Raw genomic sequence first — 20,691 nt, forward strand, 5'->3', positions numbered from 1 at the left:
CCTAGGCCCCGGCAGAATCCGGGCCGCCTCCATGTTTAAGGCCTAGATATTTAAGGCAGTTCCCGCGAGCATTCGCCGGTTCTCTTGCCGTCTCTCTCTCTCTCTCTCTCTCTCTCTGCTCCCCTCTCTCGCTCTCTCTCACCCCTCTGCGGGAAGGTAACCGAAACCTAATCCTAATTCTTGTCCTTTCTCTTCTCTACTTCGCGCCTCCTTCAATTTCTAGATCTGGTGATATGGGCTAGGTTTTCTTCGATCGATCCTTAGTACTTTTGATTTCTTGGTTCTGATCTCGGTTTTTTGAATTGGATCTTTGTAGCGCGGTAGATTTTGATATCAGGAGGCATGTCGGACGAGGAGCACCACTTCGAGTCGAAGGCTGATGCGGGAGCGTCGAAGACCTTTCCGCAGCAGGCTGGAACGATACGTAAGAACGGGTATCTTGTGATCAAGGGGAGGCCTTGTAAGGTTTGTGCGGATTGGATCCGATCCCTTCCGTTTTCGCGATCTTTGCTCGTTTTACTCGTCATTTTAATAGGTTTGGTGACGCTCTGATTCTTTTTGATGGATTGTGATGGGAATTTCCATGAAGTTTTCTTTCGGTGTTTTTGATTTGTTTGTCTTGCTTTTTCTCCATATGGATTGATGGTTTGACTTCATTTGCATTTTATGACAAGGTTTTTCTCCTGATATTCGTCGCTACTTTGGGATCAGAATGGCTTTATTTTGTTGCAGCCTCTCCGGATTTCGCTTTTATTTCGACATCTAGCTGTACTTATTGATGACCATGCTGTTGATATGCCGAATCATGTACTTGTTATGTTTTGTAGATTTGTGGAGAACACTGGAATATCTAGTATGGAAGTAAGCAACAGTTTGATCTAGCTCGAGTGCATGTTTTGCAAATTCCGAGAAGAGTCTTCGTTTTGATTTGGGAGATTTTGGATTTGTTATCGATACTACTGGAAATGAACTTTTTTATATTTAAATTTAATTTCAGCCGACCAATTGAGTTCTGAGATTGATTTTAGGTGGTTCAATCATCTTCCTTTCTATTGTTTTGTCTTCTTCACTTTCTGATTTTCTTTAACATCACTTTTATGGTTTCCTTCAACGATTTTCTCTTGGGTGTGAATTTGCTGCTGTTGCATTTTGTGCTTGTTGTGGTTCAAATTCGGCCCGAGGATGACTACGCCGGAGGAGTCGGGGGAGCTACGCCGGTCGGGATGGAGTAGGGACGTCACTTCTTGTGCACCGGCGGATCTACACAAAGTCTCACCAGTGGGATTCCGATGTGAGCCCTCTGATGATTAAGTTAGAGTGGATCTTTGTTGGAGCAGCTAAAAGTTCTTAGGTGTTACTTGATGGGGCTATTTATAGTTCCTGCGGGGGTGCCTAGGTGGCAGAGGTATGGCCCATCCTCATCATTAGAGGAAATGGCGAAGGCCAGGTGGCGCGTGGCCACGACTTGCTTGGTGCACAGGTTTCGAGCTGTTTCTGCGCACCGTATGGCGTTGTGGGCGTTCACAGGGTATGGCTCTTAACAACAAGGTATGGCCCTTGACAGTAAGGTATGGCCCCTGGTCGTCATGTCGTAGAGTGGCAAGCAAGCAAGCAAAGCATGGCGCGGGGAGGTTGTAACGTGCAGCCACGTATGCCGGCGTAAGGGCGCGCATAGGTGCACACGTGGATGCGGCCGCAGGCGAGATCGGGCTTGCTTGGAGGCCGCAACCTTGGTGAAGTCAGCTTGATGAGGACTGAGATCGGGCCGATTTGGGGGCCGCGACATGTTTGGTGAGGTCGGCTTGGCGGATTCTGAGGTCAGCCTAGCCTCCTCGGTTCTTAGTTGACTCTGCAGGACGCTCTTACTCAGATCGGGGCGTCGTTACCTGCGGTCGATTAGTATGTTTAGCGAGGTCGGCTCGGCGGACTCTAATGTCGGCCCAACCCCCTCTATCTGAAGTCAGCTCGATAGGGCGCCCCAAGCTTGGGCTGGGGCGTCATTGTAGATACCTGTGGTCAATGGGCCTCTTCGGCTCTTGGTCGATCTTGTTGGGCGCCCCGAGCCCGGCTCGAGAGGTATCGTTGTAGGTACCTACGGTCGATGGGGCCTCTTCGGCTTCCAGTCAATCCTGTAGGGCGCCCCGAGTCTGGCTCAAGAGGCGTCGTTGTAGATACCTGCAGTCGACGGGGCCTCTTCGGCTCTTGGTCGATCCTGCAGGGCGCTCCCAATCCGGCTTGAGGGGCGTCGTTGTAAGTACCTGCAGTCGATGGGGCCTCTTCAGTTTTTGGTTGATCCTGCAGGGCGCCCCGAGCCCATTTCGATGGGCGTCGTTGTAGATACTTGCGGTCGACGAGGCCTCTTCGGCTCTTGGTCGATCCTGCAAGCTCATGACAGTGGAGAGATCTGGTCGAAATCACTCGACCTTTAGGAAGGTCTGGGGTCAGACTGGCGTTTAGCGGGACCGAGATTTGGCTTGCTCGGTGCTGAGGTCTATTTGGCTGAAATTGGATGGTCCCACGCTAAGGTAGGACGATCCATTTTGCCTTCCATTAGTGCTTATCTTTTTTTTATTGTTTGAACATTATTGAACTTGTGGAATTTTAATCAACCTTTTCAGTGAAAGAAAATCTTTGCTCATAGTAATATTATAATGCTTTGGGAGATGTTAGCAATTTTTATTTGCATGAATGACAGTGTATGCATCTACATATTGGTTAATGATAGGTAAGCTGGATAACCATTCTCCTGTATATCAATCTTGGTTATCCATATAGTGAGTACTGAACTTTAAAAATCATATGCCTCTCTATCCTTACGTCTTGCTTTTTGATTGCTTTGTCTTTTTTCACTTCAAGCACAATTTTTGTTCTGTTTGGATGTTTCTGTGGTCATACGGTGGAATATTGATTTCTGTTCAAAAAATTTCTGCTGGATTTCTATGTTGGTGAATGTGATATGGAAGGAAGGTTGAATTTGGTTTTTGTTATTTCTTTTTTTTCCTTATCTAAAACATTTTCCCCTTTCTTTCTAGCTGTCTTGTGGATTGAATTGCTTTGTGATTGCTGCAATAGGTTGTGGAGGTTTCAACCTCTAAGACTGGGAAGCATGGTCATGCCAAATGTCACTTTGTTGCCATAGACATCTTCAATGGAAAGAAGCTTGAGGATATTGTGCCATCGTCTCACAACTGTGACGTAAGCAAATCCATTTAACTACTACAGACTTTTTTTTGTTGTTTTTTAAGGGTTTCATATTGATTTCACTTCTATTTGTAGGTTCCTGATGTTAATCGTACTGACTATCAGCTCATTGATATCTCTGAGGATGGATTTGTATGTTGTGGTTCTTTCACCATGCAAAGTCTTGATAATCCAATATATATTTTTGTTTAATTTTTTATTTCGTGTGGTAGGTGAGTCTACTTACTGACAATGGTAACACCAAGGATGATTTGAGGCTCCCAACTGATGAGTCCCTTCTTACGCAGGTTAGTTTTCGGACACATGTTGATGCTTGTTTCGCACAGAAAGTGTTATTGAGTGAGTTTCTAAGTCACAATAATCAACTCTTTTCAGCGTTTTATACTGATTATCTTTAATTGCTATCTCGTATAAGTACATTGGAATATATTAGGTTAATTGCTAGAGGGGACTTGCTAGTGATGCATTCTTTGTGCATTTTCCCTGTTGGCTTAGATTTTTTTTTTTTTTTTTTTTGGCAGTTCAGGAAATATATAATGATAGATTGGTCTTTTGTGCATCAAAATGAGGATGTTTTCAGTTTTTTTTTTCTTGGGAGGCCTTTTTTTTGCATTACCATTACAGTTGTACCTGTCAAGAGGTACCATTGCCTGCATGAGATTGTAGAATTTGAATCGTACATCTTCATTTTACTTTGATAACTGGGTTCAACTAGAGGAAATTGCAGTATTTATTATGGTTGTGGAGGAATAATAGATCTCTCTCTCTCTCTCTCCCTCCCTCCCTCTCCCCCCTTGTTTAAATGATACTCAACTAATTTCGATAGTCACTCTCCTGGACTATATGGATCACTACAGAAGTTTACATCCACATATGCTTGCAAATTGAATTGTTAGTAGTGCATTAATCACATCTGAAATTTGTTTGAGAACGTTCTAATTAATCATACTTTCCTAAAAACAAATATTTTAGAAGGACAAAAGTTATTCTACTTGTTAGTAAATTAAAGGTTTCTTCAATTTTTCTGCACCTTGCTGTGCTAGGTGCTAACATTTTAGTGGATGCTAGGCAAATTCTTCAGGGATCTTCCAGAAGTTCCAAATTTGACTATTTTCCTCTAAAACGAGACAGATCTGCACAATGATCTAAGCAAGGCTTACACATGTGGCAATTGATCTTGGTCAGAACCATGAAAACGTTTAGTTGGGTTTTAATAATGCAGAAATAATTTTGATTGGATTAAGATACATAAGAGGTATTGGGTTATTATGAACTTTTTAATGAATTGATTTAGCTCCAGCCCCAAATCAGTGTCTCATGGTTTGTACATTTAGAAAGATTATTACTTTAGGTAGATAATTTCACATTGCTAGAAGTGTTATAGGTGGATAAGTATTTCTATGTACTAGACTCGATTGGATAAGGTGACTGAATTGGAGGATGGTCTTATGACTACGGAGAGGGAAAAGAGGGGAGGAGTGAGCTCAAGCAATCGCGATGAGTTCGGGGTAGTTTTCCAGAGCTCAAAGTAGATTATTTTTTTACTTGGGTATTTGGGTATTAACCTATTATTTCATCACCTAAAACCTGCTATCCAAATTGTACATGGTAAATTTTGACTCCAGATCTTGAAATACTAGAGAAATCTTCGAAGACTCTAGTATCTTGGAGTACCCAAACACCCCCTTAATGTTTTTTTTTTCCTTCTTAGATTTGTCTGCATTCATTTTTATTTTCTAAGTTTTGAAATTGAATAAAATAAATAATTTAACCATTCTAGGAGTTCATGGAATTGCATCTAATCTAAATAATTTTCTTGAAATTACCAAGAACTTTTTATAAACTTGCAAGGTATCATACTCTGATGCATATTTTTCTCTTTTCATTTGACAATGATAAAAGTACATGATCGGTAGGGTGGTTTAAATGGAGATTTTTTGACTAGATTCAAGGGATGTGTTGCCGACCATTTTGTTAATATTTTTCTTTGAAAAATCCTGCAAAAAAGTAATATTATATAGAAGTGAAGATGACGATTCGTCCAATCTTACTAGGTCCTCATTATGCTCAGTTTTCATGATAATGATGTTTATGATGAAAGCTACAGTATTTCCACTCATGGGATCTCTGGGATTGTATTATCAGAATGAAAATCAGAATCATGAAATCCATATAAATGAAGAAAAGATCTTGAATTATTGACATGAGCCATAAACATTCACTAGCACCAGAGATAAGAGTCATTGGAACTTGATGCTTATGAACTTTGTAATATGGGCTGATACTAATTCGTAGTCAGTTCCACTAGGATGTAATTGCTCATTATCATGCACAAGCCATCATCATAAGGTCTTCTACATTACACTGTATCTAATCTGTGATGTTGGTTAAAGTGAGTTATCAAATCAATTGTATGATTAGCTTGCACACAAGTTACCAATATAGCACATTATCCAGGTGGAAGCTTATTTTACTTGCTTCCTTTTTGACTTGTGGCATATGTGTTAGTTGTAGCAGAAGTTTAGGTTCACCAGGTTTCTCTGTTGAGAGGCATGCATGTCTATGGTGGAGAACATAGTTGAATAAATTGGTGTTTCTAACTTGATCATGTAAAAGCAACCTTTTCACAAAACAAGTTAAATGACTTTAAATAATTTGATCACCAGGTTTCCATCGATTTTTGCCCTTTTAGTTAGCCATTATAATTCTGCAATTAATTTGAAAATTGCAATGAAATCATTACTCAGCCCCCCCCCCCCCCCCCCCCCCCCCCCCCCCCCACCCCCACAAAAAAAAAAAAACACAGAAAAAGAAGGAAGAGCTCTGCTTCTCCTGATGCTTATAGTCATTTTCTTGATACATCCAATCCTCCCATCCTCTGTGCATCACATTGGCCCAGCCTATCAACCCACCACGCTGCAATTTCTCCTCTCCCGTTCACCACATTTCCCCAACCATGGCCCTCTATCTTCCTCTCAAAGCCTTCTATTTCTTTTTCTCACGCAACCAGAGGCACCATGTGCCCATACTGAGGCCACCCTGCTCTCTAAAAGCACAGCCCATGCTTCCACATTAAAGCCCTCTATAATCAGGGTATGTTGCCGGATGTCTGGCACGCTAAATCTAGTCTCTTTGTGGTCTTCGCTAGGAGAAACAAGTCATTAACAATGTTTCTTTAGAAGCTGTTTCTTTTGTGTTCTACCCTTCTAACTGTTTTTTTGGCATTGAGGGTGGCTTCTTTATTTGGTTATAAAACAATCTGGCATCTGTATTTTTGGATTCTATTGCTGTGGTGGCTCCAATTTGAATTTTGTAACCTTTACTTATTTATGGAATGCAGATTAAGGATGGATTTGCGGAAGGGAAGGATCTGGTGGTGTCCGTAATGTCTGCAATGGGTGAGGAGCAGATTTGTGCATTAAAGGATATTGGCCCGAAGTAGCTCTTCGGCATCTGTTGGCTATTGTTATTTTTCAAGCTACAGATTCTGTAAGGGCACAGTGGAGTCATTTGAGACTTTAAGAAGATATATAGGTAGATACTATAAGATTTTCATCCATCTTGAACTTTTGGCACAGGAGCCAAGGGCAGTGATTGTTGGGATAGTTTCCCAACTAGCTTTTAAGAACTTGTTTATACATTCCTATGTTATTCCCTATTACTGTGATGTTGTTGAATTTGCATCTTGCTGTTTTAAATTTCAGTGCTAGCAATTGCTGCATAGACGGTTTTGTGGTTGGTGCTTTTGCTGATTGTCTCAAGTCTTATACCATTTGCATGATTATTCTTCTCTCTATCAATGATTACGTTTACTACTAAGGCATTCGATTTTGCCATCCTCCTACCATCATTGTACTGGGCTGGGTGAATAATTGGATGCTATTTCTCTTACTATGTCCTGTCATTGTGAATTTAGAATTCAGAAGTCTCATGGATCTTGAAATTAGCATTTGAAAGACCTATAGTCGTTTTTTTTTTTGTTGTTGTTGGTTGGGTTGGGGGGGTCGGGGGGCGGGGAGATTTGGTATGAATTGTGCAGACGGACCTTCTGTTATGACATTAACGCTTAAAGCTTTGCAGAAACTGATATCTGGCTTCGATTGATGGCTAAAAGAAATGAATTGTTGCGAATATCGTTAGGCTTCTGGGATCAGAATTTTTTTATATTTTCTGATGGTGAGGTTTGATCTGACTGGAATTCAATATGAATTCCCATGTGAAATTTCTCCATTGAGTGAGAGTTATCTGTTTTAGGTCAAAATGTAAGTTTCAGTGTTAAGAAAATGGACGAGCTTTGGGAGGCGTCTGCACGTGTATCTTTTGATCAAATGTTGCCATGACAACGAGCTTTCTATGCCTCTGGGTTTCAGATTTGCTCTCATCAGAATGTGGCCACGTATACTTTGCAGTCGAAGAGCTGCTTTCTTACAATTTACATCTGCATATTGAGTTAAGTTTTGAACATTTAAATGTATCCCTTTTAATTTTACTGATATATAATGAGTGTTATCATCTTTAGTATCCCTAGTTTGTTGAATTTCTTATAGGACTTTGATATGCTTTTTTTTTTTTTTTGTAAAAATCCTAAGATACATCTTATCTATGGCTTGGCTAGCTAGCTGTCTTTCTTCTTTTTGTAAATACTCGATGCACTCTTTACAGAAAGATAAGTACATCTTTTTTTTTTGCTCATAATTTAGCAAGCTGGTAAATCACAAGAGATGCTTATCACTAAGTAGGAAGATTTTCTCATTGCAATTCGAGTTTGGCGCCTATCTCATTGCAATTCGAGTTTGGCTTAAGTTGTGTAGTTTACTAGCTTTAATAACTCAATGGTAAATCAAATAAATAGCATGTAATATTGTTATATTGTTATATATCTCTTTTAAAGGTTAATGAGTTATATAAAAATTAAATAGAATTACAAATATAATTGGATATTCAGATATAGATAAGATAGTTGTCTATTTATATTTATATTTATTTTTCTTTGACAAATATAGATATGAATATGGATGCAGGTATCAGTCGAATACTTAAATTTTTATCCAGATAGATTCATATACAAAAATAAATTCATATGAATATTATCCGATCCACTCTCATATTTTAGTGGAGTAGATGCACGGTATTTTCATTTAGCTTATAGCAATGTGACTCCGAGAAATGCGGAGTAGATGCAAGGTATTTTCATTTAGTTTATAGCAATGTGACTCCGAGAAATTGTGGAGGTATCATTTTCACAGTCTAGTCAAAGTCTATTATTATGTTGCTTGGATTTTTCTGGCAAAATTTTGGTTTACTTTCTTTGCTTAGTGAACATGAGGAGGGAAGATCATTTGGATATTGTTCTTTTAATCAGGATTTCCAAGATTTCTGTTGAACCCAAGAGATTCCTTCTATCAATCATGATTGTTCCTAAATTACATGGTGGCCGTAACCGGAAGGAGACCCTACTCTTCCCGAAATGGTCTGGAACACGCAAGATAATATTGAAATAATAATAATAATAATAATAATAAGACCCTATTTGGACGTTGGAATGCCTAATTCCAAGATATTATATGACTTCACTCCTAAAAAAATTGGATGCCAGTTTTCGATATCTTGTCCTTGTAAGATGATACAATGGGCGTGAAGCTTCACCAATCCTTCAAAATTCTCGGTGATTGTTATTTGCTTCTCGAGACCTCCACTGGGCCGGTGGATACATTGGGATGAAGAATTTGGCATCCAGACAGTCCCTAAACAACGTGCTTAACAGGATTTGTTCACACAATACATGGTGGTTCTCCATAAGGCACATGAACTCAAGATGGGGGCTAATAACATACCGGCATTTAGATTTGAGACTCTAGGATAATTTGGATTACCTTATGCATCGTTGGAAGCACGTTGTGCCTCAAAAACTATCCGGTATAACCATGGAATAAGAGCCACATTTCATTATTATGCCGGCAGCATTCTTTTTTTGCCCACATAATAGCCTTATACAGTTATACCTTCACAAGATATAAGTAGGAGAGGGGGGGAGAGAGAGAGAGCGTATAATTGTATACCATCAAAATACTTAATAGGATAGGGAAAAGTTATCCCTGCAATTGCATTTTGCCTTTAAGATCCTGCAAAATTAGATGTATATTCAATGTATCTCCATATTTCTCCAACCAAAAGCAGAAAATCTCTCTTTCGTGGAATAAGTCCGTTCATCGGATAAGTTTTCCTACACCTAATAAAATTTATTCTACAATATAAGTTAATAAGAATGATAATGAAATGATAAGCAACAATCAGACAACCTTTAAAAATAGGCTAACCTGCCCATTGTTTCTTCTCGTAGAGTGGTTTAGCCACGTGCATGGTCCTCTTCTCGAATTGCAATTACTTAGATGTTATCCTTGCTTTGCAAAACTATTAGAACATAGCCACTTGGGTGCTTTTGTCTAGGCACCTTGGTTTTTAACCCAAAATTTTACTAGTTATCAAACAATAACAATTAATAAGTAATATTTTATTAATGAAGGTTTATTTGATAAATTTATATATGACATATGGAGGGATTATGATTGGCTTCTTGTCATTTATAGAAAAGAACACACCTAAATAGTTTATTACAGGAACTAATTATCCAAAAGAAGTTATTTGGATAAGTGTGAGTTATTTATGTAGGGAGGAAACCATGAAGTTATAAATATAAGAAGCGTATCAAGAAAAGATATTGCTAGAAATAACCACCTTTTTGCATTGGCCAAAACACTTCATTTAAGACCTTTCTTGCAACCTCTCACAGGGCTAAATGAATGTACCATAGTATCTACAGCAAATGGGCTCATTTAGCCCTTATCTTAGGATTAGGTTTCTTCTTTGGAGTGGAAGTTCGACTATAGAGTGTATCATGGTTTGGCATATTAAAGATGCATGGAATTAGATTGAATGAAGGACAATGGGAGTCTGCCCGCTGGTGGTGATAGTAATGGAGTGGCATTTGTGATCAAGGACCACGACTCCAGGTTGATTATTTTGGGGGACATCATTCTTTCGAGATTTTAGCATTTGGGACAAAACTCAAGGCAGCATGAGAGAAACTCTTTCATGCGAGACATATGTTAGAGGCTGGGTGTATCATCCTGGAGGGAGACTCAGCCTCGTTGATTGAGTGCTTACTAGAGAAGGGACGGGGAAAGGCAGAGCACCCGCTCCTAAACGACACGATGGATGTTGTAGGAGTGCCGTGCTTTTCCAGTCCAACATGTATTTCGAAAAACGAAAAAAACTGCTGATTGGGTTGCCTAATTTGCTACCCATCATTCTAAAGAATTTTTTTGGACCCATCAGGTCTCTATTTCTTCTTCTTTGGATAGCCTTTTTGCTAGTGATGTAATTGGTTGTGCTCGTACGAGATCAGTGTAAACAATCGATATAATAATAATAATAATAATAATAATAATAAAAAAACGGCTCAACTCCTTTCCATCTTTCTAATCTAGTTTCTCTTTGATACACACTTTATTCTTTTTTGATTTACTCACTCATTTTATGTATGAACCGTATCCGGGATGTAAATAATAATAATATCGAGGCTTAGGGTTTTGGAGAGAAAGGGCGATCCAGAGGCGCAAGGAGATGAGCTCTTCTTCTCCTCGTCGCGGCGGCGGGAATCATAACGAAGAGGAGGGGGAGAGAAGGGGGGAGCGACCGAGGTTCTTCGACGCCAAGGCGAAGGCCCTGTGCTGGGCCAAGGCGGAGGTGGTGCCCGGCCGCCACCCGGAGCGGTGGCGCAAGGACCCCGCCGGCAACGTCGTCTGCAAGCGCTTCTGGAACTGCCACGGCTGTCTCTGCTACGAGTACGACCACATCATCCCCTTCTCCAAAGGTACCCTATCCATCAACAGATCGATTTTTCTTTTCGATTCTCATTGGCTTCTTTTTTTTAGTTTTACTTTTGATTTTTAAGCGAAATATTTTGCCTTTTTTTATCATCATAAAATCTTGCGATTGATACAAATGGGATTTCGATGTTTTGTTGCAATTTGGGATCTCTTTGTTACTTATATCGGCATCGATATTGGGCCTATTCCTAGGTTTAAACTGTTTTTTAAAGCCATATTTGGCTTAAAAAATGTCATTTTTTTAGCTCTGAGGTTTTTATTGAATGCTAAATAGAAGCGAGTGACGAAGGATTTTGTAGGTGGGGAGTCGACGGCAGAGAACTGCCAAATTCTTCAGACGAGGGTGAACAGGTTTAAGTCAGATAAGAAGTGGGTGGACAAAGCTGAACTGGAGGGTTTCTCATGTGATATCAAGTTCACTGGTATGTGTGTGCTTCATTGCCTTCATTTTCTTTTGCCCTCTTTTCTTCTCTTCAACTCTTTGTAAGTTATATTATCTTTGTTTCTATGGCTGCTTTGGAAGTTTGTGTTGCTTGTGATTGTATTTTCAGATGTTTTTTATGAAGGAAACCAGAATTTCTAAGACTAAAAAGTAATTAAGGCAAATCATGCATGGCCTGCATATACTGAGATGCCGATTATTATTGAAGCATTGGGCTTCAATAGAGGTAAGTACCAGTACAACTTTAATGGTGCTCGGAGTTTAAAATTTTATAAAAATGAAGACTTTGGCTTTTGATGTTGGGTCATGATTTTTACCAGTCTTAGGCTTTTGAAGTTCCATATGGTTTGACTTATTTCAGGCTGAAGCAATGTGGAACCATGGAAATATTGCCTATGAAAATGTTTTCCACATTTAACTAAAGAAACAAGGAAACAAAGCCAAAAGGAATGTGTTTGCCTATTGCATCTGTAATTCAGTTTGGGGGGTTGGTTTCAGTAGCATTGGGCCAAAATCGCCTAAAGCTAAAAAACTGGGTTTTTTTTGGGATCATATCCAGCCCAAACCAATCGATGTTTAACTTCAGACATTTAGAATGGAGTTGTAATTTTGTATCAGATGGTCAGGAAGGCACAAGAGAAATATAAGATAACATGCTTGGAAGTTATGAAAAAGTATCCCTAAGGGCCATCTTTGTGAAAAAGTGTTTCCTATGAATGGCAAACAAACATTCATAGAGTTTTCTTGGAGAGAGAGAACTAAAGATGTAAATCACACTCTATGAGATGAAGCTGAAGATTATTTGATACTGGTCAAAGATGAAAGATTAGGGGAAGATGTAGAGGATGTATCAAAAGGTTGTTTAATGAGGATTCGGCTGGACACAGACAATTACTAGCAACAAGCACCAAGTCTTGGTGCATGGTCAAATGATGCCAAAACCATATTGAGGGACACCTAAACTGTTTTGGTGACCTGTATTGATTTCATCAAACTGTAATGTTAGGCATACATAGGCAAGAAGTAAGAACTAGAAATGGTGTTTCATACTGTTTTTTTGTCAATCAAGAGAGAGCGAACATGGGATAAATGATGATTATGAGAAGCGAGCATTCAAAGGAAATGGTGCTGATATGAGTAGATATGACAATGGCAAGAAATTTTCTGTCTCCAAGGGTCAGCCTTGAACCATTATATTTTTACATGTTATAACTAAAAGGCTATTGATATGCAAGAAGGCACGTCATATGATGTTTTTTCTGTGGAATGTGGGTGGTTTATTGTTAATAAGCTGACAATATGGTTGATTTCTCATCGGCATTTTGGAGAAGGGCTTTAAAGAAATGGAGCAAAAAAAAAAAAATCGAAAGAAAAGATGTCATGTGGATTGCATTTTTTCAATTGAAATGAGGGGGGATACATGGAATTTGTCTCTTTCCATTCCTTTTCTTCATCGTAACTGTAAGGATAAGCTTAATAAAGAAGCCTCCTGACCATAGTTCTATATTAGATCAATTTTATGAATTCCTAGGCATTGTTCCCCCTGTAATGGCCGCATCTATTGCCACCGCTGAACCTTTAAATCTTTCTCATGTTTGGTGGTGGCACAGTTGGTGAACATGTAGTCTAATGGCTTGAGAACTTGAACTGATACCACTTATGATGCATTGTCCGGATGACAAAAGGGGGACAGTTGGTTACATGTTGGCATTTTGTCATGAAATGATGATAAGTGATGCCTAAACTGTCAAACTAATGTTAATCTGATTTGCTATTTGTTTACAGTTATCTTATTTCTATATCATAGAAGAGTGGAATGGTTTTGGAAGAAATTTGATTTAAACAAACTAGAAGAAGAGTAGCTATTCTTATGATTTATTTGTCATTCACACATAATTGTCAAATTTGAGGATGGCTATTTAAGACATAAATACTTCTGGCAATTCTGTGTGGGAAGATTGTAGGTTTAAATGGGGCGAAAAGGATTTAGAATCCTGTGGTCAATATAGGACTATATTTCCAAGGCATTTGCATGGTATAGTTAGGATTGATGGTGTTAGGATTAAATAGAATTTATTAAGCATAGACTGCAAAACAAAGACTAAATGAATTATCAGCAGATTGAGGGCTTCCTATTTACATAGAATGAGTGGAAGTAGAGGCAGGGCGGAGCTGAAGCAACCATGATTCAAGTTTTGAAATAGGAGTTGACTGAGGATGTAGCTGTTCACGACAGTGGCAAAGGATAGTCCATAAGGATGATGTATGGAGGAAAACTTCTTGATCACATTTGCACTTGTAGTAGTTTGCTATCTATAAAAAGTTGTACCAATCTAACCTAGATTTGCAATGTTTTCAAAGATTAGCAGGTCATCAGATTCAATTTTAGTGAGCATCATCACCCAAATGACTGATCACGGTTGCGTTGTTAGTTCCCATATACTGTATCATTAATACTATTTTTCCTTTCCAGGCTCTGATGGTTTTTGACCTGTGTAGAATTACATGAAACTTTTCCCTGCAGATAAGGAGCTTGATATAATTGAGATGGCTGTCTATGGGGATGTCATTCGTCCAGGAAATCAGTGTCGCTGCAGAACCGTCGCTGAAATGCTGGGTCAGGTGAAGTCAAAGAACCCATTGGCTGCTTGTGAGTTACCATACAAGGAAACATCATGACATGCAGCAGCAACCTCGTCGTTCATCTGTTCATTTCTTTGCTCCAAATGCAGCATGATTTCTGCTGCTATTTGTTGTTGTAATGAAAGACCATTAATAGTTCCTTTATGTCATGTTTTTCTCTTCTGGAGGGGAAAAAAAATGTAGCAGCTGAAAATAATTTGAGCATTGTGTTACAGCATTCAAGAATCAAACATATTTTTCGATCAGCAACATTCACATGGTTAACAATGCAGTGTATGAGTCATCTGTTTTGGTAACCACAGGCCAGAATCAGTTCAAAAGTGCCTACCTATGCTGTTACTTTCTAAGCCATGAAATTGCTGTCACCTGACTTTGCAAGTTTCTCAAACATCCATTGAACCCAAAAAACACAGCCTCATCGATCTAAAAGAACATAACATGGAAGAATTCTCTTCAAAAAGAACAGCTTTTGTTGGGAATGGGCATGAAGCTCCCATATCCAATATGCTCGGAGTGCCTAGGTACAGCAGGAAAGCATGTTGCCATTCTTTCTTTCAAGTCACTTTGTGAGCTATTAGCTTTCTTCACTGATTAAATTATCTTGCATGCTGGGCTATGCTAAATTATTTATTGTAGGCAGAAGTATTAATGAAGATTCCAGTGCTCTAAAAAAGAGTCTCTGGCTTTACTACCAGGAGGTGGTGGTATAATGGAGGATGGAGGATTGGAGGGGACCAAAGGGAGGAAACTATCCAGAACCAGCTCTTGCTCTGAGGAGAATGCTATATGAGCAAGTAAAAATAAAATATTAGGATTGGCTGGGATGCGTTTTTGATGGCAGTGTGATGGAGGAAATGGGTGGACAACAATAAAAGGATGTTCAAAAGCGATGCCTTGACTGTGGAAGATTTACTCATAGATTCAAGTATTTTGGTGAGAATGTGCTTCAATTGAAGGAATTGGTTTCTTCCACCTTGCGTTTTGTACTTCGTCTCATCATATAATAAAATGAATTGATGGCCAACTTCCATCTACTCATCACACCAGAGAATATATTGCTTGATGACACAAACTGTTCATGATAAATATGTATTATAATTGAGCTTTAAAGAAAGTCTAAACAGAGAACTCTATGATACGACAGTGGTTTACATTGCAACAGGGTTTAACAAATCAATAGATTAAATATATTCTTTCTTTTGAGAACTCAATTAGTTTGTATATCTATAATGCAGTGATTTATAAATTAAAAGAATAAAATAAAAATTCATCTTCTTTTCTTTTATATAAAGATAACGCTTAGAGTTGCATCATGTGAGCCTGATTCCAAAGCATCAAACCGTGATTTTCCAACATGATGCAGGGGCTCTTTTGCTTGGTCGAGTCCAAGTTCTAGCCCACTTGCCGCTGATTGAGACTTTGGTGACGGCTCTTGATCGGCACAAAGGACCGGCTTTAGCGACAAAGACCAATGACATTGACCACCAAAACATACCAACAAGACTGCTGACTGGATGGCTGCCTGTGTGGCTAACCATTCAAGGTATACCTTGTGGTCAGAAGATGGAGAGTTGCCTCGGGCACTCCGTGAGCTTGTGTTTTCTAATTTTATTAGGTGTAGTCCAGCGGTAATCGATTGGTTAGTCTCAAAGAGGGATCGGGGCTCTTTACATAGAAGCAGAGGCTAGCCTTTAGAGGCTGTGAGAGTCCAACTCCCACCGAGAGTCGACGAAGAAGGAGAAAACTCCAATCAGGAATCTATTATTTTTATTTTTTTATTTTTTTTTTTTGCTAAAACGAAAAAGTTAAAAGATAACAGTTTCTGGAGCGCTCCGGATAAGTCCTTCTCGCCTAGCTAGAGGGTCTCTCCACAATGGTTAGCTACGTAAGAGGCTACCTAATCTGCTACTCCATTAGCTTTACAGTACATATGCTTCACCTAAACGGCCAAGGAGTCTATTATTTTACTAGCCCGTCTGATCGAGTCTATCCTTCGACAAGCCAGGCTGATCAATGGACCAAGCTTGGTTCGAGCGTCAGATTGGGCCATGAAAGGGCCGGGGCTCAGAATAGGTCTACCCTGGAGAGATCACGGTGAAGTGTGGGGCTATCCTGTCAAGTTGCAAACTAGTGCTTTAATGAATTTTCTACAAGTTCAATTCTCTTTCATATTGAGCCATGCTAGAGCCTTTACATGAGAAGACTTGCATCAGAGATCTAAAAAATATGGTCCTCATCAGAGTTACCTAATTTATAAAATTATAAATAAAAAAAAAGCTAGATAACTAACCAGACTGCAACATTGACCGGACCCGACACCGATACCACCCGTCATCAATTCATAATCCAAAAACCGTGAACTATTAAATGGCTGACCGGTCCAGGTTTATAAATCTATATTGCACCTTTTTATTAGCCGATCTGGAACTATGATGCTGTGCAGCAGAGGATACATAGCCAAGGAAATCTTAGTAAATTTTAGGACTAAGTTAGGAGGAAACTACACCAATGGAGGAGGATGCTACATGAGTACCCGACTCCCATAACTTCCCCTGCAAAACCCAGCCGAAAAAGGTGGTCCAATGGAGCAGAGTTATGGGCATCATGGGAGGGGATTTTCTCTGCGAGGAGCGCTCTGTGGGCGGAGTATATACACTTGGAGGGTGACTCAGCTACGGCGATAGAGAAATTTGTGGGCGACCCTTCGTGCTGGGTGGATACTCTCTATTCTGATGGCAAAGAACTCTAGATCCTTTAGAGTCATGCATCTGTATCGGAAAGCCAACTCAGCTGCTGAATGGATGACATCTTACGTTGTACAGCACATCGAAAATTTTATTTGGAGGATCAGATGGATGTTTCTCATCCGTTGGGCTAGCTTTTTTTAAAAAAAAAAATTAGCTGTACTTATTTACGTTTAGTGTACGGTGCTGCCGGTGCAAACAAGAAAGAAAGAAGGAAAGATGGCCCAATGGAGCTCCCCATGTTGTTATGTGGAGGGGAAAACAAAACTGCCGAGCTTCTATTCTTCCTTTTTTTTTTGGTATATAAAAGGAGGGGAGGGGAGGGACTAGCCCACCCGTGTAGCAGCCCCCATTGGGCCCTCCTTCCATCAGAGAATATTCGATACAGATCGCAGATTTCACGTGCCTTCTCCGATCCGTGGGCTTACCGCCTCACGTGTAGGTACGTCATCCTAGCGCCACCTTGGTACAAGTGGAAAGAAAGCGCCAGCAAGCCATCCAGGCGTAGGACATCCGATCTCCTAATTTAATCAACATCCGCGCGTTTCGAATCCGGATAACTTAGACGAAATTATCGTCCTCTTACCACTAGGCGACCACCTTGGTGGCCCGGGCTTCTCTCCTTCCGTGCTGCGCTCGCAAACGTATCCCATCAATTGAATGAAAGCTATTGATGCATCCTCCCTGTCTGCGAGTGACGTCAAAAGGGTTATCCTGATGGCACACGCGCAGCGCTCTGTAGTTACCTGCGCGAAAGAACGCCAACCTCGCACGTCGCCGCCGCAGCCACGTCTCTTTGGTTCCTGAAATGCCCCCTCTAAAGTGGCATCTACTTATTTTTGGGGCAACGGGGATGGCTGCATTAGTTCTGATATACATAAATACGTCTCACGGAATCAGTAAAAACGCATCTCATGGAATCAGCAAAAATAATATCTCACAATGCCTGTGGGTAATGAAAAGTTCATATCTTATCCATAATATAGTCTGCTAGAGAGTTTGCCTTCCAACCAGCAGCATAGCTATTCAAGCTTATATCCTCTTTCAATTTAGAATTAAGGTCTAGGTCGGTTTGAAATTTTTTTTCGATACGCATGTAAATTTTCAACAACTCATCTACATAATAAAGAAGAAGGTAAAGCTATAAAATAGTGTGACTTGCTGTCTGGATAAATCTGTTTCTTCATCCAAATGTGTAAAAGATCATAGTCGCACTTAAAATCGAGAACTCTGCTATTGATTAGCAATCACTCCCTCAGCCCATATGTAACGCATGCGGATCTTTCGTAAATAGAAGCATGGTTTGTGATCTTTCGTAAATAGATGCATGGTCGCCACCACCACATCAAGGTTGTTTTTAGCTCGGAAATAAGAGAAATGGGAATTGTAAAATTGTATATGAATGGTTAGACCATGGATTATATAAATTTTTATTTAACTGCACTTTTTAAAAAAATATTTTTAATAATAATTTATATCAAGGGATAGCTCATAACAACTCCTCCTGATGAAATCATAATAATATAAATAAATTTGATCAGTGTAACTCTTCCTTGTTTTTATCTCCTTTCCAAATGATATCTCATGGACATAAGAGTTATTCCAAATTTTATGTCTGCTTTATATCGAAACTGATCGCAGCCTAAATGATCCGGCTCTCCGAAGGGGTTGAATTTGCATCATTCTCATATAAGCATCAGCCTTAATTTGCCCCACAAATGGTTGCTAATGGTGTCCATAAATTCAGTTTTATTTTCTTTGGTGCTATTAAAGAGATGCAACTAAACTAGGGGCCCCATGAGATGAGCAATTAAGTCGATGTTTGAAATCCGAAGGACATAGGACAATCTGTAGGCCAGGGTTTCCAAACCCTTGAGGTGGTGGATACATTAGATATTGCCGACAACTTATGTTACTTCATAAAAATCCAACAAATTTGATGCTGACCTTTTTATGATTCAACCCCTTTTATGGTTCAACCTTAAGGGCAAAAATCATTTTTGATATGAAAAAAAAATCATAAATCATATCTCGCCGAATCATGTTGGTGCTTCTTTTGCGTGATCACACAAAATATCAACCTTTTGAGAGCATACTGCACTGCTGTTGAAGATGACTCAGCCATTTCGCTTCTATATGGCATCTACAGAAGTGTCAAAAAATGTCTCTCATAATTAAATACATTTACAAAAAATTAAGCTAATGAGGGCGGTAGACTGAATTACTTTTTTTTATATAAAATTTTATGAATTAATTTATCATCTATTCTGATTCTATTTGAGAATATTTTATTTTTTATTTTTGTAGAATATATTTATGGTAGATATGTATGATGCGTGCGTTCCATAAAAAAAGGAAAAAAATTAGAGACGGAGAGGTTGGAAAAAGCTAATCTATTATGTCACGTCTCGGGCCAGCAAGAAGAGGAGGAGGCATGCAATTTTTCTATGATCGGACAGCTACACGGTTTGTAACGCGGAGAGGTTCTCAAGGGAAGGGGCTTCTAGAAGTAGGCCTTTTTCTTTCTCCTCTTAGAAGAGACAAAGTAAAAATCCTTTGAGAAACTTTCTAGAGTCTGGCCTACATGTCTCCTTGCCCGCTTTTCTCTTCCATCCCCCATATAATCTTTAATCTCCGTGGAATACTTAACTCAAGTTAGCAGGATTAATTTGTGTCTCACTTCCCTCTCATATTTAACTCCTTTTTTTTAATATATAAATATAAAAGACTAAGATGACAGGGGAGAAATAGTGAGAACCCATTGGTTTAAGAGGGGTGGTCACTTAAAAATAAACTTAATGTATATTTCCTGTCTTCTTAGGTAAAATTTTTTATTTAGAAAATCCAACTCAAACTCAAGAGTCTCAAATGAGAATTTTGAATTAAGCTCTATTTGAAGCTAAACAAACAAAATTTCAACCGGCAAAATACGTAACAAAGAAATTGTGAGAACCCGTGCGGGCGTGTGTTTAGTCCCACATCGATTATTCGCTGGGTAGATCTTGGGTACTTATACAGGATCAAGGAACCCAAATAATACCTTCCGGCTAGCCATTTTGGGTGAGGTCCTAGGTTGTTACAAATGATATCAGAGCGGATCCGGCCTATAACCTATGTGGACTAGGGGACACTGCAGCAGGATCCATTGGGGCTGACCACGGGCCAATCGTGGTGTTTGTGATTAGATTTGAATAGATATAAACCCTTAGCCTGACGAGGACGTCGGGGCTTGAACGGGGGGAGTATGTGAGAACCCGTGCGGGCATGTGTTTAGTCCCACATCGGTTATTCGCTGGGTAGATCTTGGGTACTGATACAGGATCAAGGAACCCAAATAATACCTTCCGGCTAGCCATTTTGGGTGAGATCCTGGGTCGTTACAGAAATTATAAGCTAAGCCAAAAATTAAACACAGCCCAATAAGAATAGAATATATTTAAATTATATATATTATATATCATATGCATAAAAAATTGTTGAATTAAAACTTTAAATTGTGTAGTTTTTTTACTTTTTAGTTCACTAGATATTAATTTAATCCAAATCATTTGAACCGAAACTTGAAATCTAAAATTAAATTTCATTTAAGTTTGAGCCAAGCTTTATTTTATTTTAAATAAATTTTAGCTCGTTCAAATAAATTCAAAATTAAAATTGAATTGAGCTCGATATAATGATGAGTAAATCAAGTTTGATTTTAGAATTTAAACTCGAATTAATTTTAAACTAAGTTTGATCATACTAAAGCTCGATGCAGGTCGGCTGGATCGTA

The 20,691-nt window shown here is 39.3% G+C and overlaps 2 protein-coding genes across 3 annotated transcripts; both read left to right on the forward strand.

Annotated features, from left to right (window-relative positions):
- Nucleotides 1-6,924, forward strand: LOC103707400 (eukaryotic translation initiation factor 5A-2). Of its 2 annotated transcripts, none has more exons than XM_008791869.4 (6): nt 1-156; nt 317-465; nt 3,073-3,195; nt 3,277-3,333; nt 3,414-3,540; nt 6,542-6,924. In XM_008791869.4, the coding sequence occupies exons 2-6, from the start codon at nt 343-345 to the stop codon at nt 6,544-6,546; spliced, it is 435 nt and encodes a 144-aa protein (XP_008790091.2). In that variant the 5' UTR covers nt 1-156; nt 317-342; the 3' UTR covers nt 6,547-6,924. The 2 variants fall into 2 exon arrangements, with proteins under 2 accessions (XP_008790091.2, XP_008790089.1); XM_008791867.4 differs by having other exon boundaries at nt 2-156; nt 3,414-3,488.
- A 3,814-nt stretch (nt 6,925-10,738) lies between these two features.
- Nucleotides 10,739-14,458, forward strand: LOC103707402. The gene is made up of 3 exons (XM_008791870.4): nt 10,739-11,074; nt 11,390-11,512; nt 14,057-14,458. Exons 1-3 carry the CDS (start codon nt 10,825-10,827, stop codon nt 14,209-14,211), a joined length of 528 nt encoding a protein of 175 aa, XP_008790092.1. The 5' UTR covers nt 10,739-10,824; the 3' UTR covers nt 14,212-14,458.
- Nucleotides 14,459-20,691: the final 6,233 nt, after the last annotated feature.

Source organism: Phoenix dactylifera, chromosome 15, assembly GCF_009389715.1.
Source record: "Phoenix dactylifera cultivar Barhee BC4 chromosome 15, palm_55x_up_171113_PBpolish2nd_filt_p, whole genome shotgun sequence".
NCBI classification, from domain to species: Eukaryota; Viridiplantae; Streptophyta; class Magnoliopsida; order Arecales; family Arecaceae; genus Phoenix; species Phoenix dactylifera.

Excerpts from the sequence above, each read along its gene's own strand:
- LOC103707402 (XM_008791870.4), top strand. The coding sequence starts at position 10,825 with ATGAGCTCTTCTTCTCCTCGTCGCGGCGGCGGGAATCATAACGAAGAG. Across the intron at positions 11,075-11,389 it reads CATCATCCCCTTCTCCAAAG|GTGGGGAGTCGACGGCAGAG; the intron begins GTACCCTATCCA and ends AGGATTTTGTAG. Across the intron at positions 11,513-14,056 it reads ATGTGATATCAAGTTCACTG|ATAAGGAGCTTGATATAATT; the intron begins GTATGTGTGTGC and ends TTTTCCCTGCAG.
- LOC103707400 (XM_008791867.4), top strand. The coding sequence starts at position 343 with ATGTCGGACGAGGAGCACCACTTCGAGTCGAAGGCTGATGCGGGAGCG. Across the intron at positions 3,196-3,276 it reads CATCGTCTCACAACTGTGAC|GTTCCTGATGTTAATCGTAC; the intron begins GTAAGCAAATCC and ends TTCTATTTGTAG. Across the intron at positions 3,489-6,541 it reads ATGAGTCCCTTCTTACGCAG|ATTAAGGATGGATTTGCGGA; the intron begins GTTAGTTTTCGG and ends TATGGAATGCAG.